This window comes from Rutidosis leptorrhynchoides, chromosome 2 (assembly GCF_046630445.1).
Source record: "Rutidosis leptorrhynchoides isolate AG116_Rl617_1_P2 chromosome 2, CSIRO_AGI_Rlap_v1, whole genome shotgun sequence".
In the NCBI taxonomy this organism is placed as follows: domain Eukaryota; kingdom Viridiplantae; phylum Streptophyta; class Magnoliopsida; order Asterales; family Asteraceae; genus Rutidosis; species Rutidosis leptorrhynchoides.
This window is the reverse complement of record NC_092334.1, coordinates 47,376,388-47,400,820: the sequence shown is the minus strand read 5'-3', so window position 1 is coordinate 47,400,820 and position 24,433 is coordinate 47,376,388. Positions and strand designations below refer to the sequence as shown.

The window sequence follows — 24,433 nt, the reverse complement described above, 5'->3', positions numbered from 1 at the left end:
TCAGTGGCCAAGTCTTACTTCCCGACGAAGTAAAAATCTGTGAAAGCGAGTTATAGTCCCACTTTTAAAATCTAATATTTTTGGGATGAGAATACATGCAGGTTTTATAAATGATTTACAAAATAGACACAAGTACGTGAAACTACATTCTATGGTTGAATTATCGAAATCGAATATGCCCTTTTTTATTAAGTCTGGTAATCTAAGAATTAGGGAACAGACACCCTAATTGACGCGAATCCTAAAGATAGATCTATCGGGCCCAACAAGCCCCATCCAAAGTACCGGATGCTTTAGTACTTCGAAATTTATATCATATCCGAAGGGTGTCCCGGAATGATGGGGATATTCTTATATATGCATCTTGTTAATGTCGGTTACCAGGTGTTCACCATATGAATGATTTTTATCTCTATGTATGGGATGTGTATTGAAATATGAAATCTTGTGGTCTATTATTATGATTTGATATATATAGGTTAAACCTATAACTCACCAACATTTTTGTTGACGTTTTAAGCATGTTTATTCTCAGGTGATTATTAAGAGCTTCCGCTGTCGCATACTTAAATAAGGACGAGATTTGGAGTCCATGCTTGTATGATATTGTGTAAAAACTGCATTCAAGAAACTTATTTTGTTGTAACATATTTGTATTGTAAACCATTATGTAATGGTCGTGTGTAAACAGGATATTTTAGATTATCATATTTGATAATCTACGTAAAGCTTTTTAAACCTTTATTGATGAAATAAAGGTTATGGTTTGTTTTAAAATGAATGCAGTCTTTGAAAAACGTCTCATATAGAGGTCAAAACCTCGCAACGAAATCAATTAATATGGAACGTTTTTAATCAATAAGAACGGGACATTTCATCGTAATCTACTTAATCATTGGAGACAGGAAGAAGGCGATCCCTTCCATCCACCACATTCACCTCTTGGCGAAGAACCTGAAGCACTTACCGGCGAACGTGTTCGTAACACCATTTTCACCCTCATTTCCAGAACAACTCGCAACGACTACGTAATATCCAATATTGTAAATCTTATTCATCCGCTTGTCCGAACCGCCAATCATCCGGGGGTAGTAGAAGAAGTCAACGAGCTTCGTGCTCGGGTAGTGGCTTTGGAGAATATGGTGCAAGGATTACAAACACCAGCAGCAGCACCAGCAGCATAACCAGTATCACCATCATCAACACCAACAGTACCATTACCACCACCAACAACAACATCCCCATCACACGCCTCAACATTACAATCTGTACCTCGGATATCAATATCATACGCATCATAGGTACCAAGGAGTACCAACAACAATAAATGATGAAGTATTGATTCATAACCTCATCGGAGAAATATTCTACGGTGATTAGGTAATCTCTAAAATCTTAGAGATTATTTATCCCAGTCCTAACCGTAAATCAGATGTAACATCACAAGCTCCGCCAGTTCAAGAAAGCATCATGGACATCAATACGAGTCAACAACGAGTATATTGTATCAATAAGTTATGAATTATTAACTCAATTTCTCTAAAGAATTTATATGTATATCTTATATATATAAATTTTAAAACCATCATAAATCTTTTCGTACTAAGCTATTATGTATGAATTGAAATAGGGTAAATATTACTCAGTTAAATTCATATTACTAATATGCTATGATGTACATCCTGCGTTAACAACTTAACCTTCGTTAACTACAATCTCTGTTTCAACTAAATGAATTCCATTTCATAATAAACCAAGTGTATTATTCAATTACATAATTAATTCTATATTTTCATTTTCGATGTACTCGAAACTTTCCAGATAACATCATCTGTGCCTTGTAAGGTTCACAAGAATTCCACGAGCATCAACATCCTTCACCGAGAAATATCAATAAGAATAAATAATGAAGTATTGATTTCATTAGTGAAATACCCCGCAAAGATTATGTAATCTTTAATATTTTAGAGATTAATCATTTCTAAGTCAAGCCGAAAATCAAATGAGTTTAATATGATATTAACTCATTAAATCTGAATTACATCTGAAGAAAATATACATACATATATTTTTAATAAAGACGGTAATAAAAATTCTTTTGTACAAAATATTAATTGTGAAATCTTTAACGGGTAGGTAATACCCGGGAAATATTTAAGTTCGCAATTAATATGTTACACTGTACATTCTTCAACTTTGATTCAAAAATTATTAACAATACTCACAACGATATACAATTATTCTCATAAAAATTTCGATTACATATTCTGATATTGACAGAGCAGAATCCAAGTCAAGATTTAACAAGTGACATCATTCTTAGATCTCTACATCTTTCAAAGCTATACTTTGACTTCAAAACGGTGAAAGATCCTTTAACATTGTTATTACTGAAAATAATCTTGCAATTTCTTTTCAAAGTATCCAGTTTTATCACACTTCCAATTAGTCAACTTCAACTTTTCAGATTAACCCTTATTGTAACCTTGATATATACGTTTTGTTACTGGGGAACCTTTCTTATTCCACCACATTAGCAGTAAATTTACCAAACAACTTTATTAATCCTTGACCTTTCGAAAAATCCTTATACTCATTGAAACCCTATCATGTACTCATCCACATCTTGTAACAATAATTTCCATACTAACCATCAGGAATTAGCAATCAGTATTTTGAATCTCGTAGTATTTTCTATGACAACAGTTATATATATATAACATCTATCTTCTAGACTTACATACTTCGAATGTGAAGTTTCTGAAAAACACCCCAAACTACGAAAATAGTTCTCCGAATTTTGGAAAAATGCTGATGAAGCAGCAAAAACTGTAAACGACTTTAACAGTCGAAAGTTTGATGATAAAGAGTAGTGTGTTGGAAAAGCACAGAAAAATAGAAGGTTTGGAACTGGAAAACGGGTTGAGCAAAGTATGAAGGAAGCTGTAGACAAATCACAAGGACGAAATCTACCTTCAAAGAATCCAAATGATTCAGTGTCTGCTGAAATCATTAGTAAGAACCTTACTTCTTATTCTAAACCTTCACAGACAGATTTTCCGCATCATCCTCTGATATTAGAAATTCTAAGATATCATCGTATCTTCCATTATAAATATCCTCCATATTTCTGAAGATATTTTCATAACTATTCTTATCTGAAATCATTTATCTCTTCACGCTATATGTGTTACATCATAAAAGAAACTATTTTAGTTTCTAATTTCTGAAAATTTCGAAAATGGATGTTTTTGAAGTAGTGTTGGGAATTGAAGCATGAGTTAGTATAATATAATGACACTTGATCAACGTGATTATATTACAGTAAGTCATGCTGAGTTCCTAATGGAACGTGATAAAGGTTCACAGATCATACCCTCATCATGAACTATGTTACATAACTCTTTCATTCTATTTAACCTCTAAACATATCAAGAAAATATTTTTCTTGATGATTCGGTCTTTTTCGAGGTATTCTGGTAAGTTGACAAGTCAGATTGTGCATTACCGTTTCTTTCTTAGAACATTAATTATGTTCATTTCAAAATTCATACCTACGAATTTTGGACCATTATTCGCTTGACTTAAAGTCGGGAAGAGAAAACGAAAGCATGAAGCTCCGAAATATAATGGAAAATATAAAGCCCGAAAACAACCTCGAAATTACAAACCGTGTATATCAATGCGTATAGCAATATAAAGACACGGGAGAATGAAAAACAATATAACGCCAAGGTAATAGTAGAAGAAAATAACCTCCTCTGGTGGCAGATGAAAAAGAAGAATGAATGATATGATAGCCAAGAAAATATCAAGAATCAGAACTGGATGAAGCATTTTCACAAATCTTTTGTAAGTATGAAATAAGAAAGAAGATTATAGGAGTGGTGAAAATAAATGAAACAGAAGAGGTTAATTTATAGCAAAATATCAGACATAACAATCGAGGCAGATTACGCATTTAATCAAAGGAAATCCTAATTTCCTTAAATTCTGAAGAATCAAATCTTATTTAAATTATGAAGATTTTCTATTCCTTAAATTCCGGAAATCAATCGTTACTACATCAAGAGATAAGACGAATCTCTATTCTCCATTTCACTCTATTACGATAACTTCTCTCATACGCTTCAAGTAATCGGATTGTTTTATCCGTATTATTCAATGGTGATAAAATTCTATTTACCAACTCATATTCGTCATGAAAACATTTTTATTGTCAGCCATGACGACCTCACTCAAATTTCGGAATGAAATTTCTTTAACGGGTAGGTACTGTGATGACCCGGAAATTTCTGACCAAATTTAAACTTAATCTTTAACGTTTCCGACACGATAAGCAAAGTCTGTAAAGTTGAATCTCAAAATTTTTGAACTATTCAATTACCTTTCGATTGTTCTCAACGATTCGCGAACAATTATATGTAAATAGATACATATATATACCGTAACTTGAAAACGTAACAAAGTGTTGAGTATATGATACTGTGCATTAAACTTATTGGTTTGATTATCTGATTGATATATTTAGATACAAAGTTAAAAGATTATGCCAAACGATTGAATTAAAAGATAATTATTGAGTCCCTTAAGGATTATGATATTATTACGGGTCTCTGTTGTAAGGTCCACGTTGATTTGGGAAATCATTCGTTCTTAACGGTATTCGGAATAAATGGTAAAGTGTTTGTTTAAATAACGTAATTTGGACACATACAATAATAAGGAATATCAACTGTTGGAATTAGATATATGAATAACTTGCGATATGTATTTTAAAACGTGTTTATTAATATTGAAAATATATATTTAACAATACGATAAAATATAATATTAACTTGGTCATAAAAATGAATTGTTATTATATATATATTAACAAATAGCGAGATGATGATTTATAGAAGTAAATGATCAAAATACTCAAAAGTTTAAGATATACTTTGAGTGGTATAGTTTAGGGATAGTTTAAGGCTATATTTTGACAAAGGTACGTGACACAAAATGTAAAATACAAGTTTTCTCAGCGTACGAAAGGACATTTGAAAAACTGGAACCGGGACATAAGTCGAGTGATGACGTACGACTTATCGGAACAAAAATTACAAGTCAACTATGCATGTGAATTTAATATAATATATAATTAATTATATAAATTAAATATATTATATATATTATATAAAATTATGTCGACAAACAAAAAGTTAAAAGTTTGTGAGCTGGATCATAGGGCCATGCGATCGCATGGGCTTGAAGCACAAATCCCATGCGATCGCATGGGGTACTTTTTCAGAAAATGTTCTATAAATTGCGCAGTTTTTGGCTCAATTAAATCTATCTCTCTTTCTCTAGTATTATTACTCAGTAATATTTATTTAATTTATTTTATTATTATTATTATTATTATTATTATTATTATTATTATTATTATTATTATTATTATTATTATTATTATTTATATTATTAAGATTAATATTATTATTAATCTTATTATTATTAGTATTATTAATTATGTATTATACATAAAATACTACGACGAGGTCATGAGTGAGTTATTTTCAAAATGATTTTCAAGCGGGATAGAGCTAAGGAAATTATGGGTTATTGCCAAGGAGGTTATGGGTAATGTTCGGGGGTATATTTGAGAATCAAACCTAGTGTTTATCATCTCCGTTACGTCTACGTACTTTCCTACGATATTGAATCTCAATACTGATACGTAAGCACTCATATCTTATCTTTTATATATTAATTATGTATCAATGTCTAGTGCTCGAGTATATATATTTATATATGCTTGTATGCTAAATTTCGTCGTTAAATAGTTTATAATGAATCACTAATTAAATACATATATTACTGGTAAAAGGTATATGATATACATGTTTTTGTAAAGCTGGCGAAAAATCAATAACTTTTCATTTAGATATCGAATAGTTTCGATGAACGGATTAAAAGATATGATCAAATGATTTATGATTGACGTTAATTTGCTTTTGAATATGCAATTAAGATTTAAACAACTTGTTTACGAGATTGATAAAGTGAACTTTTGAATATTACCAACCGAGTAAATGAATCCTTATATAAGGCACGTCTCGTTTTGTTGAACTATTGTCAAAATTGACTTTTTGAAACGACTTTGGATAACTATTATATGTCGATCTCGAGCATTAGGATTGTGATACACTATGACTTGACCTAGCTTGATAGACATTTATTGACCAACATATGTTCTCTAGGTTGAGATCTACGATTAATTGGTAATCCGAATTTCGGTCACATTCTGGTGAACAACTTTATATGCTGCTAAGGTGAGTTTCATTGCTCCATTTTTAATTGCTTTTGCAATATATTTTTGGGCTGAGAATACATGCAATTTATTTTAAACGCAATGGATACAAGTACATACTTAATTCTACACTGAGTTTAAACCGAAAATCCCTTAGCATTGGTAACTAGTAACTGCCAGTACATAGGATGTGGACTGGTGGGCACGAATAAAAGTATATGGATCCATAGGGCTTGACATCCCCGTCCGAGCTAGAGCGCTAGCCTTTTAACGGACGTGTGTTATTTGAGTTTAGGACACGTTGGTTTGCGTGTATTAAAACGAATGGGGTATTTATCATTATAACGTTAAAGTTTAGTTACCAGGGTGCTCTGTTATGTAGAATCTATTGATAAACATTTCTGGATGAAACAACTGAAATCTTGTGATCCACTTTTATATACAGATTATGCAAAACACTAAAACTATGAACTCACCAACCTTTGTGTTGACACTTGTTAGCATGTTTATTCTTAGGTTTCCCAGAAGTCTTCCGCTGTTTGCTTATATGTTATACAAGCTATGTGCATGGAGTCTTACATGGCATATTTTTTGAGAAAACGTTGCATTCACCAAATCATCACCATGTATCTTATTTTAACTGCATTGTCAACGGAAGTACTATTGTAAACTATTATTACGGTGATTGTCTATATGTAGAAATAATCAGATGTCGAAAACCTTTGATTTAAATATACATTTATGGTGTGCCTTTTCAAAAGAATGCAATGTTTACAAAACGTATCATATAGAGGTCAAATACCTCGCAATGAAATCGATGAATGACGTGTTCGTCCATATGGATTTGGAGCGATCGTCACAATATGTTTACGTTTAACAACTGTAGAATATATAAATAAAACCATAAACTTACAAAATATTAATATTGAAAATTTGAAACAGTACCCAAATTCAGTGCCGCATCCTTTAACGACCATGTAACCTTAACATTACAAATTACAGAATAATATATATAAAGTGAAAATTTTCTAACATTAAGATAGAAACATAAACAATGGTAAAGTAAAAAAAGAAAAGAAAAAATAAAAGAAGATATTACCTGTAACCATAAAGTGAATGCAGACATGCTAATGGTTTTATAAAAAAAATTGCATAAGCGTATCACAACAATTAACAAATTTTGTTAATAACCAATGAACCCCAATTATATATTTTTTTCTCTTTCACATACCCATTCCATAACAAACAATTTCGCAGTTTAAAAAAAATTCATAACAAACACACATAATAAAACACAACGCAGTAAATAGAGATCAATAGTTGGAATATAAGCGATTTACCTTGATGAAAAGGAAACTATCAAATTAGAATAAGGTCATAAAACAAACCCTAAACTAAAAAGAAGAAGAAGAAGATAACTCTAGAACAACTCAAATCAGAGCATCAAACAAATGCTTATGTTTGTGTAATTAGCAATTAAATCTTTCAAATAAGCATTATATAAAATAAAATAATGGTATTATAGAACTTATCTTTTACCTAGTCTTATGAAGCTCAAAGTGGTACAGGAGAATGATTAGTGATGGAGAACCAAAAGAGTAATAGTAATGGGAAAGAATACGAAGTAGAGATTTTTACATATATGACTATATAGCAAAATCAAATGAAAAGTTCCAATATTAATCACATAATATTAAACTCAGATGAAGGTTGAAGAAGAAAGATAAAAAATAGTGATTTAGATTTGATGAAAAAAACCAAATTTGAAAAAAAGATTTGTCAAATTCAGCTCAATTTTAATGGTGCTTGCTATTGCTATACACCCATAGAAGAAAAGTGTGTAAGAGAAGTTTCAGTCTTTCAAAAACAACTTAGAGTTCCAAGATATATTTTCAGCACTTAATCTACAGAATGCGTATGGAAATTTTCAAAAAATAATTTAATTTTATTAAAAAAATTATTCAAATATTACATCATCAAATTCTAATCTTACAACTTTAGAAACACATGTTACAACTCTATCAAGCACATAATGACCTCATCATCAACTCCCTTTTATTATATAGTATAGATTAGGGAGAATGTCAAGAAAGGTAAGTGTTATCATGAATTAGTGTGGAATTTAAGGATAAAGAGGCAACCTTGTATGCAATGCTGCACTTTGAGGGAGTCGAATTATTGACCTCTCGCTGATAGAGGCAGACCACTACCTTACCTTGTGAGCTACAACACAAGGTTTTTATTTGTTAATCACTATTTATTAAATGTAGATAATATTGTAATTTAATACACTTATAAATATAAATAATTAAATGTTTCAAAAACTAATAATTATTAAATGTAAATACTATCCTACTTAAAAGAAATTTAAACTCAACTAACTACTACAGTTTAATGAAATACATTGACATAACTCTTGCAATCGTAACAAAAATTTCACGTGTGAATGAAGTTGTGATGTAGTCCAGTGGTTGGTGTCCTGCCTCATTTAGGGAAGGTCAGGAGTTCGACCTTCGACCTTCATTGGCTACATATTAAAAACACAATTTCATTCCTGACATGAAGTATTCACCCATAACACATTTTCCATATCGTCCGGGGGTAAAGGGGATGGGTGTTTTACTTGGTCGTGCCTTTGGATCGGTTTCAAGGTTTCTTTCCGGGCAGCGATGGAGGCGAGGTTATTATCGCTACATCGAGATAGTCAAAACGGGAGATGATCGCAACGGGTGGTTTAGTCCCCATCGGGTGATCCCAATCGCTGTCTTAAAAAAAACAAAAAATTCATGTGTGAATCTAAATGTGCTAATTTGTAAGGGGTTATATCTTCCAATCTACACATTTAAAAGGACCCAACCCACCAAACCAAACTCTCGTCTTTTATTTTTTTCCATCAACCCAATAAACCATAAATCCTTCCGCCGTCAACCCAAAACCCTCGCACACACAGTGAGCAGAATGTCACAATCTTTAGAGCTTTTGCTAATTCAATTTTTGATGCCGGATAATGACGCACGCCGGCAAGCAGAAGATCAAATTAAACGATTAGCTAAAGATCCACAGGTTGTTCCGGCACTTGTTCACCATCTCCGAACCGCCAAAACACCTAATGTCCGCCAACTCTCCGCCGTACTCCTCCGTAAGAAAATCACCGGTCATTGGGCTAAATTATCACCGCAACATCGTCAGCTTGTTAAACAATCTCTAATTGAAAGCATCACTATGGAACACAGGTACAATTCACTCATCATATGTACACATATAACATATAATACAAGTTACTAAAGTTAATTTGTTATTGAATTTGTTAGAAATTTGTGGTTAATTTGATTAGGGAAATTAATTAATTGTGAATTATTAAGTTTTTAGTAAAAGGTGTGGAATTGTGATTGAATAAATGAATGGCTACAAAAAAGTTATGAAATTTATGGTATTAGAAGCCGAATTGGATGTGTTTGATTTAGTATTAGTAATTGTGTTGTCGTTGCAGTCCACCGGTGCGGCGAGCTAGTGCGAATGTGGTCAGTATTATTGCGAAGTATGCGGTTCCTGGTGGAGAATGGCCAGATTTGCTTCCATTTTTATTTCAGTGTAGTCAGAGTCCACAAGAAGATCATAGAGAGGTGTTTTATATTTTCTGATTGTTCTTAGTAAATGTTATTGTATGAATCTTAAAAGTAGCTGTTCTTTGAATAAATTATAGTAATTGAAATAGATTTACAATACTAGGTGGCGTTGATATTATTCAGCTCGTTAACCGAAACAATCGGGGATTCATTTCGACCGTACTTTACCGATTTGCAAGCACTTCTACTAAAGTGCCTACAAGATGAGACTAGCAATAGTGTTAGAGTGGCTGCCCTCAAGTAAAATTCTATATCGAAAAACTTGTAGCTAATACACACGCATATATTTTTACAAACATGTAGTGCTAAGATATTTTATATTTCACAATGGACAGGGCGGTTGGCTCTTTTATTGAGTTCACTTATGATGCAAACGAGGTGGTAAGTCTTTTTGTTCCTGCCTCTGGATTTTATTCTTTATTCGTTTGAATAGCTAACACACTAACAAATATTGTTATGCTGGCTAGTTAAAAGTTTATGTTAACTTCTCTTATTCTGGTTCGATTTCAATGTTCTTTTTAAACATATATTACCATCATAATATTTATTCATTTACAGATTAAATTTAGGGAATTTATTCCAAGTATTTTAAATGTATCAAGACAATGCCTTGCATCTGGTGATGAAGATGTTGCAATAATTGCTTTTGAGATATTCGATGAGCTGATCGAGTCTCCAGCACCTCTTCTAGGAGAATCAGTCAAAGCCATTGTTCAATTCTCTCTTGAGGTCTGCTCAAGTCCAAATTTGGATTCTAGTACACGTCATCAGGTTAGCATTATTACTGCATATATGTGTATTTGATCGAATATTATTTTCAAAATTAACGTACGATTGTTGTAATAAGCTGATATCTGTTCATTTTTGCTACTTGTATAGTTTTATGTTAATATTATTTATCTGTCAGGCTATTCAAATCATTTCATGGCTTGCAAAGTACAAATCTAATTCTCTAAAGAAGCATAAGTTGATCATCCCAATTCTTCAAGTACTGTGCCCACTGCTTACAGAAGCAAAAGATAGGGATGAAGACGATGATGATCTGGCACCAGATCGTGCTGCTGCAGAAGTTCTTGATACTTTGTCCTTAAAATTGCCAAAACATGTATTTCTACCTGTTCTTGAATTTGCTTCTTTGAGCAGTCAAAGTGTTGACCCAAAGTTCCGGGAAGCTTCAGTCACAGTTTTAGGTGTAATTTCAGAGGGTTGTTTGGAGCTAATGAAAGAGAAGCTTGAACCCGTTCTTCATATTGTTTTGGGCGGGTTAAGAGACCCAGAGCAGGTTGTAAGAGGAGCTTCATCTTTTGCGTTAGGTCAATTTGCTGAGTATCTGCAACCTGAGATCAACTCTCATTATGAAAGTGTTCTTCCTTGTATATTAAATGCATTGGAAGATTCATCAGATGATGTCAAGGTAAAAGATGCTCACAACTACCTCATAATTTAGTGAACGTTTTCTTCATACTTTCCAAACAAGGGTGGAAAATGAGCGGGTTGGGTAGTAGGTCATGTTACGGTCAGGGTTGTAATTTTGCCGCCGCGTCAGTTTGGGGACTAGCCCGTCCTGAGTCGCCCAAAACACCTTAAAAGTCGTTCAACGCTAAAAAATCGGTTCAAAGTCGGGCTGAGTCGGCCGAGTTGGGTCAAAGTCGGTCAAGTCAAAGTTAGGTTGAAAATTTTATATATTTCAAAATTAAATTCTGTGCCATACATCTATGTTTGAAATATGTATTTTTTATGTTTGATATATTTACGTGTATTATATATATACACATATATACATATACTAGATTTAAGAGCCCGTGCGTTGCACGGGTACTCCTCAGTTAAGTAAATCTAAAATGTCAAAGGTATATCACGTTACAGAATGATAAGTATTAAAAGTATATAAATTATAATTATTGAAAACGTTATAGTTGTCATCAAAGATCATCTGTGTGCCAATCAAGAAATGTGTGTAATATATTCATTATTACTATTATGAAATCTGAAACATAGTTGTAGTTTGAATAAATTTATCCAATACACAACTCAAACTTATGAATTGTTGAAAACATGTTGCAGATAAAAAACACGTTCTTTAAAACAGTAGGTGAATGAACATTCTTTGTCAGGCTTTATACGATTTTGTTGTCGAAAACTCTATAAATTTAAGAGCTCGTGCGTTGCACGGTAACTCTATAAATATATTAGTTGGAAAGCTTATTATTGGTAACAATGAAGCATTGGTAACAATTAAAATGATGTACGCGTTTAATTGTTATAGTAGTTGATAATAAGGGTAGTCGTAAATGCGACGAATTTGTTATCGTAGATTTATGAGTCGTGCGTCGCACGACAGCTTTAAAAAATAGTATGCGAAAAACTTAGTATTGATACTGATTAATGACGTAAACGCTATTAATAATACAATTATAATGCAACAATCAATTGTTTACAGGTAAAACTTCACCCTGTACTTGCTCCATGTTACTAAAAAATGATTATCGCTAAAAGTATATATCCACCTCCGAAGATTTAGTTATTTCGTGTATACAAAATTTGCATCCACTAAAATATTTCAAGTTGTGCTCACCGTAGTGAACATTGTTCCTGACATACATATATATGCTTAATTTATTTATTACTAAAATTCAACATTGGTCAACGCCCGACTCGACCAACTCGTCCCCGACTCGACCGAATTTTCCCTCCAAGGTCCTGATCGACTCGCGACTTTTACAACCTTGGTTATAGTTGACCTGTTTGACCCATTAACGATAATAAATAACACGAGTAGTCCTGTTCATAACATGAGTTTTCTTTGCAGGAGAAGTCGTACTATGCATTGGCCGCATTTTGTGAGAACATGGGTGAAGAAATCCTTCCTTTTGTTGATTCTTTAATGGGAAAACTATTTGTGGCCCTGCAAACTAGCAAGCCTATGTTGCAAGAAACATGCATGGTACTGACACAATCTCTGGTTGTATATAATATATATGTATACGTCAAGGAGCTTCTAATAACCACTATTCTTTTTTTATGTTTGTAGTCTGCAATTGGCTCAGTTGCATCTGCTGCAGAGCAAGCGTTTCTACCATATGCCGAGAGGGTTTTGGAATTGATGAAAAATTTCATGGTGCTTACACGTGACGAGGATCTTCGTTCTCGAGCGAGGGCTACAGAGCTGGTCGGGATGGTTGCTATGGTTGTAGGACGGGCGAGGATGGAACCAATTTTACCACCTTTTATTGAAGCTGCAATTTCAGTAATAATCCTGTCATTACCTTATCTGAAAATTCGAAATGGGTCGGGTGATATGAATCCTGTTCTATCCAATTTTTTTAATAATATTAGTTTGCTAAATATGGTTATGGAGTTATATTTTTAGTGGTAGTAAATACAGTTTTACTAACATAATATAGGAAGTTCTAATCTTGTGCCTTAAATCACACATTGGGTGACAATCAACCTGTTTCTTTTTGTCTCAATTTTCTTTATTTACTTGTTTGTATATGAAATTTACGACTTATTTTTGAGCATTATAACCACCGAGTAAACTTACAATTTAGGGATATGGGCTAGAGTACAGTGAACTTCGAGAGTATACGCATGGATTCTTCAGTAACGTAGCAGAAATATTGGAAGATGGAATGGTTCAGGTATATATAGATGTTCGTGCATTCTTATATGTTGTATTTAGCAGACGGTTGATTTGATGAGTGACATAACTTAACTGTAAACAGTATCTTCCACATGTTGTTCCTCTGGCGTTTTCTTCCTGCAATCTTGATGACGGGTCTGCTGTCGACATTGATGATTCTGATGATGACGAGAACGTAAACGGATTTGGTGGAGTATCGTCTGATGATGAAGCTCATGATGAACCGAGAGTTCGAAATATAAGTATAAGAACTGGTGTTTTAGATGAGAAAGCTGCTGCAACTCAAGCCCTTGGTCTGTTTGCGTTACATACAAAGGGTGCTTATGCTCCGTATCCTTGTTGTAACCTATGTTACATGTTATTATCTGAAAGTAGATGTGGCAAAATGGGCTGGTTGGGTGATAAGTCAAACGGGTTCATGCCAAAATAGTTAACTTTGTATATGTCGAAATGGGCCGGCTCAGGTTTTAAAAATTATATTTTACTATATTATCGATTATTGAAATGCGTAATAAAGGGATCTAGCAGGATGTATCCATAAAATATACACTCGTTAAAAATTAGTCATAACTTGTATCGACCCATGCATAAGTAATTTGATTGAAGAACCAACTCTAATTCCAAATAATCAGGAACCCATAGTTGTAGTTCTTTAATGAGTTTTAAGATATTTGGAAGAGACGTTGAGGATTATGGTGAAGCATTCTAGCTATTTTCATGAAGATGTTCGACTTCAGGCCATCACTGGCTTAAAAAGTATGTTATAAATGGCTCTTGCCAATTATATATCATATGCATGCATTGCTTGTTATAGCTCTAATACTAATGCTTCTGAATGGCAGATATATTGGTTGCTGCTCATGCAGTCTTCCAAGGTCAAAGTGTAAGTATTGAGTATTGACTTGTCCATTTTCTTCTTTTAATTCATATTGGTTATTTTGCCATAAGGATCTTAGTATAATCAAAAAAAAGAACTCAGTTTTGGGTTCTTTTTTTAGTTCAATCACTGAAGTCAATAAGATCTACGCCCCTTCCCAGCAAATGGATCACTCTATATGTGTGTGTATGTGTGCTACTGAAATACAGTATATGGTTTATCAACGTTTCAATGTCTGTAACCTCTTTTCGCCTTGTTTTTCAGGATGGAGCATCTAAGGCAAAAGAAATCTTAGGTGAGAAGATTACTTATTACTGAGAAAAACTAATTTCAGCTTGTGTTGAATCTTTACGTGTTGACACAGTTTTTTGATTGTTTTAAATTTCTTATAATTCAGATACTGTGATGACCATTTATATCAAGACAATGAACGATGATGATGACAAGGAAGTGGTTGCTCAAGCTTGCATAAGCGTAGCAGACATAATCAAAGATTTTGGATATGTAGCCGTCGAACCATGTATGTAAATCGTTTCTTTGGTTTCCTTTGAAACTTGTTAACATTATAAAATAAACAAATGCTCGGTATAAACTAACCTGTCAGACGACTCAGACTTACTCATAATTATGGTGGATTGATAATCAGATGTGACCCAGATTGTAGAGTCTACTCTATTGTTGCTTCGACAGAAATCGGTCTGTCAACAATTAGAATCGGACAGTGAGATTGATGAAGATGATGATGCTGGGCATGATGAAGTGCTTATGGATGCTGTTTCAGACCTTCTTCCTGCATTTGCCAAAGCAATGGGTTCCCACTTTGCACCAATCTTTGCAACTCTATTTGATCCTTTAATGAAATTTGCCGTAAGCTTACTTTGTACTCCGTACATTATGAAATAAGAAAAGTTTGTTAGTCACAATTCCAACCCATAGACCTTTGAATTGGTTGACATATGTTATGTCTTATCTCTAATGAGTTCAAACTAAAAGATTAATATGGATGTGGGTCAATTGGGTTAAAGTCATCTATAGCGTATTCAAATGCATCAAACTACCAAAGTGGCTTTATTTAAAAAGTTTGAATTTTTATCTTATTATATTTAGCGAATTAATCATATTAAAAATTTATCAGAATACAAGACAATACAAATTTTATCAGGTCTACCGAATCCTTTTGACCTTTGCAACCTTTTGCACGATCTGCCCATTTTGCCATTTCTAACTTTATGCAACCCATATCACCTGGTGATATTGCAGAAAGGTTCACGCTCAGCACAAGATCGGACAATGGTGGTTGCATGCCTTGCTGAAGTTGCTCAGGATATGGGTGCTCCAATCTCTGCCTATGTTGATGTAACATTTCATAATTTCATTGCATATACTTCATGCATGGCTATTTTTTTTTCCCGTTTGTTAATATCAGTATTAATGTATGGGTTGTGAATTGTTTTTCAGGTAGTGATGCCCTTGGTACTTAAAGAATTATCTTCATCATCATCAACTAATAGGAGAAATGCAGCATTTTCTGCCGGAGAGTTTTGCAAAAATGGGGGCATTTCCAGTCTCAAGTATTCTCTAATTTCATATACTTCATTATTCACTAGACATGGCAAAATATGCAGGCTGGGTAATATGGTTAATGGGTCAAAATAGCATTCTATAATCTTGATAAAAATAGGAGAATGTATGCGTTAAAAATATGCTTAGTCAACTTGTAACGTGTGACCTATTCAATCAGATACTTTGGTGATGTGTTACGTGGCCTTTACCCGCTATTTGGAGAAACTGAGCCAGATGATGCAGTAAGGGACAATGCTGCTGGTGCAGTTGCAAGGATGATTATGGCTCACCAGGAGTCCGTACCGTTAAACCAGGTTCATATTCTTCATATAGTAGTACGTAAACCCTAGTTTTGGAACGTGTTTTATGTAGGTTCATTCTTAATTCTTATTTTCTACTAGGTATTGCCTGTTTTTGTCAAGGTTCTTCCTTTAAAGGAAGATCACGAAGAATCGATGCCTGTTTATAGCTGCATTTGCAGTCTTGTACTATCATCTAATCCACAGGTACGTGTTCAAAAATCTTTTATATCCCTCAACACAATGTTGTAAAAGTCGGCCGAGTCGATCGACGCGTCGGTTTGGGGACTAGCACATCCTGACATGCCCAAAAACGCATTAAAAGTCGGCTAACGCTAAAAAGTCGGGCCGAGTCGGTCAAAGTCATAGGACAAAAAATTTATATCTTTTAAATATTAGATTTTGTGCCATATAGTTTGTTTGAAATATTTATGTTTTATTTTTGATATATTTATGTGTAATATATATGTTTAATATATAAATTACTAAAAGTCAATGTAACGTTGGTCAATGCCCAACTCGTATTCGTCTCGGCCGAATCGTCCCTCCAAGGTCCAGATCGACTTGTCCCCGACACTCGACTTTTACAACTATGCCAACGCTCTACTTTAACGGTTTCTCCTTAGGAAAACTATCTGAAAATGGGTTTCAAGAATATTCTAGAAGGGCCTCATATTGCTGGTCATATTGTATGTCTCTAATTATCTAATCGTGTTAACAGATTGCGCCTCTAGTTCCAGATTTGGTTAATGTTTTTGCGCAAGTAGCGTTATCACCGCTTGAAACACCAGAAGTGAAAGTGCAAATAGGGAGAGCTTTTGCACACTTATTATCGATATATGGTCAACAGATGCAGCCCCTTTTGGGCAGTCTTTCACCTACGCTTGCTAATGCTTTGGCTGCTATTGCGCCAAAGAGTTGACATCCATCAAGTGCAAGGATACCTTCAACTACCATTTGGAAATCATTGTAGTATTATACTTCTTTCAAGTTTTGGTTTGCCAGAAAGGCTCGTTATCCAGTCAGGTACATTTACTTATAAGCTACTTTTTCGTACGTATGTAAAGCTTGCAAGCAGATACAGATGGTACATTGTATGGGTTGGGTTGCTAGTCAAAATGGGTAATTTGTGTTACAAAGCAGGCTGGTCGACGCTGAACGCTTTTGAATGGTTTTTTGTTATAGGTAATTAGTGCTAATTATGTTTTGAATAAGATATAAAAGAAGTAGCTAGAGGACTTTAGAAGGGGGCTATGTTAATAAATGTGTTCTGAGAGATATTCCACCCATTTAATTTAGCGCAAAGTGGTCAAATAGAAGTCGAAATTCCGAATAAAGGAAATGTCGCTTTTCACTTTTGCCCAAAACGGTAACATGATTTCAATTTGGTGTAGAGAAAGGATTATAATTTGAAAGGAAGTTCAATAAAGGTAATATTCGTTCACTTGCATTCACATTGGCGCCACGTCATCAAGTATGATTAGGTGGCGTCGCGCCATTGAATTTTCCGTCACCACATCATCGGATTTTCTATCCAAGAAAATTTCCGCCAGCTTTTTCCAGCTAAAGTCAATTTTCCGGCGGCACGTCATTGGAGTATTTGATGTCGTATTTGATGACGTGGCACCTATGTGGATGCACATGTGGACAAATATTGCCTTTATTATTTTTTTTTTTTCAAATTGTAAGGCTTTCTCTGAAGAAATTTGGTACCAGATTATGAAGACAGAATAGTAAAATTTAAGAACAAGAACTTATTGGAAATTCTTCTCCAATTATAGAAAAACTCTTATTACAATCATGTTATTACATAAAGCAACTATCCCTATTTATAGTTGATTAACCTTGTCCATTAAGCAAGTCTAGAATACTCTAGGATAATCAAGTCTATCAAGTCTAGAATACTCTAGGATAATCAAGTCTAGAATCTATTAGAAAAGTCAAGGAAGAAGCAAAATTGAAAACAATGACGGCTAGCCCACTTGTTATCCGTTCACATGTTCCACCTCCTCAAATCCATTTGAGATATAATTTCACAAAATAAACCTCTAACTATTACTTTATGTCAAGATTGGTCCAACAATCACCCCCCCAATCTTGACCTTGAGTAATCATTTATTTCTTTGAGTCTTCAATCCTTTGAACCCCAAGAATCTCTCTCATTTCAGCAAACTTTAACTTCGGCAATGCTTTTGTAAGAATATCAGCCCGTTGTTGATCTCCACTGATGTATTCAACTTTAATCTTCTCGTTTTCAACACACTCTCGTATGAAATGATACCGTGTGTCGATATGCTTACTTCTTCCATGAAATACCGGATTTTTCATCAATGATATTACTGACTTATTATCAACTTTGATCACAACTTGTTCTTTTTTTCTTCCAGTTATTTCAGCTAAGAGTCCCCTTAACCATATTGCTTGACAAGCTGCTGCAGTAGCAGCCATAAATTCTGCTTCGCAGGATGATAAGGCCACTGTTTGTTGTTTTTGTGAATTCCAAGCAATAGGTCCATCATCAAAGTAGAACACTAATCCAGTAGTACCCTTTCCATCATCTGAGTCCACCGAGAAGCTGCTGTCACTAAATCCAAGTAGGTTATTGCTACCATTCCTTCGATAGTGAATACCCAGGTCTACTGTACCTTTCAAGTACCTGAGAATTTGCTCAACAGCTTGAAGATGAGTAATTTTAGGAGTTTGCATATACCTACTTGCATATCCCACCGAGTATGCAAGATCCGGCCGTGTATGAGTTAAATACCGAAGGCATCCAATTGTTTTCCGGTATTCAGTTGCATCAACACATTTGCTGCCATCATCTTTCATCAACTTCAGACCTGGTCCCATTGGATATTTGGTGAAATTGCACTCCCACATTCCTGATTCCTCTAGGATTCTTTTAGCATATCTTGATTGATGAATTTTTATTCCATCTATGTCTTGTATTACTTCGAGTCCGAGATAATAAGAAAGTAAGCCCAGATCACTCATCTCGAATTTATCTTCCATTTGCCTTTTGAATTGTTTAATTTTCTCCGGGTTATTACCTGTTACAATCAAATCATCAACATAAATTCCTACCAAAAGTTATCCTTCTTGTGTTCTTTTTGTGTATACAGCTTGTTCAAGCTTACACCTTCGAAATCCATATTCCTTTAGAACTCCATCTAATTTTGTATTCCAAGCACGTGGGGCTTGCTTCAGGCCATAGAGAGCCTTTGACAGTCTGAACACCTTTTGTTCCTTCCCCTTTATCACAAAACCTTCCGGTTGAGATACGAAGACTTCTTCCTTGAGGTCACCGTGTAGAAATGCTGTTTTAACATCTAGGTGATGAACATCCCACCCTCTTTTGGCTGCCAAAGCTAGAATAAGTCTAACAGTCTCAAGTCTAGCTACGGGTGCGAATACCTCGTCAAAGTCTACACCATGTGTCTGGATGTAGCCTTTGGCAACTAGCCGTGCTTTATGTCGTGTGACATTTCCTTTTGCATCCCTTTTAATTTTGTATACCCATTTTAGTCCAATAGGTCGGTGTCCTTGGGGTAGATCCATTAACTCCCAAGTATTATTCCTTTCAATGGAAGCTATTTCACCTTCCATAGCTTGCTGCCATTCTTTATATCTTGTAGCTTCCCTGAAATTTGTTGGTTCTCCTTCAGTAAGAAGAAGATCATATACATCACTTTGATTTTTCCAACCTCGTGGTGGTGTATCATCATATGTCTCCTCTTCTGCCATAGATGGATCTGACTCATTGACTGTATCTGTCGGGAGACGAGACAGCATAGGTCCTCGTTGTTTTACTGTTGTTTCAGGACTGCTAACATCAGAATGGGTTATGCTTTCCTCATTGGTCGATCTTCCTTGACTTGAGGAGTTGCTGCTTAGTGGGCTATATGAGCTACTTGGGCTGCCTGGTTCAGTAGGCCCATTTTCGGAATTTTGATCAGCCGAGAAAACTTCACCGGGGTTTATATGTATCACGAATTCTCCTTTGTGATTAGGTTCTTGATTGTTTTCTACTCCGGAATGCCAATCCCATTTGCGTGCTTCATCAAATTCCACATCTCGACTGATTACTATTTTCATCTTCTCGGGATCATACATACGATGTGCCTTAGTTCCTGGTTCAGTTCCTAAATAAACCATAGGAATACTTCTGTCATCAAGTTTTTTTACTTGATCTGAAGGTACTTTCACATATCCAACACATCCAAACACCCGTAAATGATCAAGATTTGGTCTTCTTCCTTTTAAAGCCTCATATGGTGTTTGATTTTTCAGAATCTTCGTGGGCAACCTGTTTAGGATATAAACCGAGTGACGTACTGCTTCAGCCCAGAAACTTTGTGGCATATTCATTGCTTTAAGAATACTCCTTGTTGTGCTCATCACTGTTCGATTTCGCCTTTCAACGATACCATTCTGCTGTGGCGTGTAAGGTGCAGTCAGCTGTCTTGTGATTCCAGCATAATCACAATACTGATTGAACTCGTTGGATGTAAATTCTCCTCCCCGATCAGTTCTAAGGACCTTTATTTTCCTTCCATATTGATTTTCAGCAATCGCCTTGAATTTCTTGAATTGCTCAAATGCCTCCCCTTTGGTTTTTAACATGAAAGACCACATAAACCTGCTGTGATCATCAACAATCAGCATAACGTACTTGTTTCCCGCTTGGGTGGCAGGGGATATGGGTCCGCACAGGTCTGCATAAACCTGTTCCAGTGGATTTTGGGCTCTAAAAGTCGTCTGGACAGGAAAACTTTGTCGTGAATGTTTCCCTGCTAAACATGCTTCACACATCTGTGTAGGGTGATCAATAACCGGCACTCCATCCACTAGATTGTTGGTCCCTAGCCGCTTTATTGTATCAAAGTTCACATGACCGAGACGGGCATGCCACAACCATGCTGGATCATCAATCTTGGCATGTAAACAGATTGGTGTCCCAACCTCGAGATTAATTTTATACAACCGATTAGGGGACCTTTGAACCTTCATTAGCAGCGATCCATCTACCTCAAACATATATAAGAAACCATGTTTGATCAAGATTACACAACCCCCTTCTTCAGCTTGCCCAAGACTAAATATGTTAGTCTTTAAGTATGGGATATAAAGTATGTCGGTCAACAAACGTTGTTCACCATTCTTACATGTTAAAAGAATATATCCTCTTCCTTCTATATCCACACACGAGTTATCCCCAAATCTCACTGTACCACCAATATCCGTATCAAGTTTTGAAAACAGTCCTTTGTTTCCTGTCATGTGGTTTGTTGCTCCAGTATCTAAGTACCACATGTTTTCTCCACTATCATGTGACTCATACTTTGCTGGAAAAACCTTCTTTTCACTTAGATGAATTACTTCCTTCTCGCTTCTTTGATTGGCTACGGACATCAATAGTGCAGGTCTGTCATCATTAGCCACTGGTAGTTCGGTTGATCTAGCTTGAGTCAAATTTGCTTGTTCTCCTTTCTTTCGTGTTGGACAATCGGATGAGAAGTGTCCAAATGCATCACATCGAAAACACTGCAGCTTTGATCGATCTTTAGTTAAGTTTTCAGTTATTTGTCTACCAGCAAAAAAGTTTTGTCCGCGGCCTAAACCCCTTCCTCGACCACCAAACTGTCCACGACCTCGGCCCCTACCCCGGGTGTCTTGGCCATTCCCTCGACCTCGACCAAAGTTGTTTTCCCTTTTCTTTCTTGAGTCCCATCCTTCATAGGACAACAGAAGTTGGTCATGGCTGTTATTTGTAGTCTTTAGACTGGTTCGTTCTTCGTAAGCTTTTAGCCTACCCACAACTTCCTGAAATTTCACCGTTTTGAGATCAACCAGTTGTTCGATAGTGGCTGCCATATTTAAGAATTTTTCTGGTATGGCAGTTAATATTTTTCTCACCAACGTGGTTTCCTCAATGACGGTTCCAAGTGCAGCTGATTTTGAGGCAATTCCAGAAAGTTTTGCGGCAAAATCATCAATTTTTTCGTTATCTTTCATCCTTTCTGCTTCAAATTCAGCTTTAAGAGTTTGAAGCCTAGCCTCCATTACTCGTTCAAGTGCAACTTGCAACTTGAAGAATCAAGTCTTCAGGTAAAGAGTGATACATATAAGCGATTACAGCATTATCCTTTTTCTGATCGACATCAGTTCCAGGTTCAATTGATTCCCAGATTCCATGTGCCTTAAAAATCGCTTTGATCCTAAGCGACCAGATGGGATAATTGGTCGCAGTTAGGATAGGGCACTGGAACGTAAGATGGCTGGTATCCTTGATTGCATCCGAGGTATTGATAATACCCCCCATGAATCTGGTCTTCGATCGACGCTCGTATTTTTCTGTCTTAGAATCTGGTGATTGATCTAGTCCTTTTGATCAACAACACGATCCCTTTTGTAACTCAGCTCTGATACCAATTGAAGAAATTTGGTACCAGATTATGAAGACAGAATAGTAAAATTTAAGAACAAGAACTTATTGGAAATCCTTCTCCAATTATAGAAAAACTCTTATTACAATCATGTTATTACATAAAGCAACTATCCCTATTTATAGTTGATTAACCTTGTCCATTAAGCAAGTCTAGAATACTCTAGGATAATCAAGTCTATCAAGTCTAGAATACTCTAGGATAATCAAGTCTAGAATCTATTAGAAAAGTCAAGGAAGAAGCAAAATTGAAAACAATGACGGCTAGCCCACTTGTTATCCGTTCACATGTTCCACCTCCTCAAATCCATTTGAGATATAATTTCACAAAATAAACCTCTAACTATTACTTTATGTCAAGATTGGTCCAACATTCTCTTCACTAAATTGAAATCATGTTACCTTCTTTGGGCAAAGTGAAAAGCGATATTCCCTTTATCTGGAAATGTTGGCTTTTATGTTACATTTTTGGACAATTTGCCCTCTAATTACTACTTTTCTTAGGAGGGGGCAATTGTGTAATTATTAAAAGTTAAGAAAACAGAGAGCCATAGTTCTAGGAAAACCGAAGCAATTTACCAAATCAGAAGAGCCTTGATGTCTATTTAGGCATGTTACCGTTTGAAACTGGCATGCCTAAATAGACATCAAGGCTCCTCTGATTTGGTAAATTGCTTCGGTTTTCCTAGAACTATGGCTCTCTGTTTTTTTAACTTCTAATAATTACACAATTGCCCCCTCCTAAGAAAAGTTAACGTTCCACCTGGACATTAGTTTGCCTTCGATATTATGTGTTTAATCTCCTAATAGTAATACTGTTACATCAATCAAATGGGGCCGCTAAAAGACAACAAACAAATTGATTCTCATTACAATTATCTTATGTTGTTATTCATCTTTTAAATGATATGATCAATGCAGGTTTTTGTTTGCCATCAATTCTCCGGTTTTGCCTCGTGGAGCAACATGTTTTTTTTCTTCCATTTTTTCGTTGCGTGGTATTTGTTTCTCCTCGTTTATTGTTTTGCTCATTTACTTATAAGCTTATATATGGTGGCGTTCGTATGGTGAAGATACAATCGATTGAGATGTGTATGTAAGGTAAGGGTTTTAGGATTATCTTATATCAAGTGTGATAGAAAGGTTTGGTCAAGTGATTTTGTCATTGGTTTGTTGGATTCATTGAATTGAATTGTGATGTTAAAATGAATAGCTACTGTTATATAGAATGTTGTAATATATACTTTCATTTCATTGCTTGTGGGTTCAAAGTTTTAAACTAGAGATGGTTCCGTTATGGTACCGAAACTGAACCGTACCGAAACCAAGGAATACCGAAGCCGATTTTAAGCAAAAACAAAAAACCGATCCCGAACCGAATACACTATTTCAATACCGGTTTCGGTTCCGATATATTCAGTTATATATCCGTTTGTCTTCAATTTAATGATTTTCTTTTTCAGTTATCACAACTTTTCCCCCCAATTTTGACCTACACAACGTAATAATTTTTTTTAGGGAAGGCTATATAACATAGAATATAGGAGTAAATAAGTGAAGGCAATTACACTCCTTAATTCATAAATAATGTATTGACATACCTTAGACAACTATTTGACGAATATCTGTAAACTATTTGACGAATATCTGTTTCCAGCATTGCTATTTGCATTCATCCTTGTAACTTACCT

The 24,433-nt window shown here is 35.0% G+C and overlaps 1 protein-coding gene across 1 annotated transcript; it reads left to right on the top strand.

Moving 5' to 3' along the window:
• Window positions 1–9,224: 9,224 nt before the first annotated feature.
• LOC139890826 (probable importin subunit beta-4) lies at window positions 9,225–23,950 on the top strand. Its single transcript, XM_071873740.1, has 21 exons — window positions 9,225–9,522; window positions 9,780–9,912; window positions 10,019–10,155; window positions 10,251–10,296; window positions 10,474–10,686; window positions 10,823–11,329; window positions 12,725–12,859; window positions 12,947–13,162; window positions 13,467–13,556; window positions 13,641–13,888; window positions 14,226–14,314; window positions 14,401–14,441; window positions 14,700–14,730; window positions 14,833–14,955; window positions 15,082–15,302; window positions 15,696–15,791; window positions 15,894–16,006; window positions 16,177–16,312; window positions 16,400–16,504; window positions 17,019–17,323; window positions 23,664–23,950. The coding sequence occupies exons 1-20, from the start codon at window positions 9,248–9,250 to the stop codon at window positions 17,217–17,219; spliced, it is 3,156 nt and encodes a 1,051-aa protein (XP_071729841.1). The 5' UTR covers window positions 9,225–9,247; the 3' UTR covers window positions 17,220–17,323; window positions 23,664–23,950.
• Window positions 23,951–24,433: the final 483 nt, after the last annotated feature.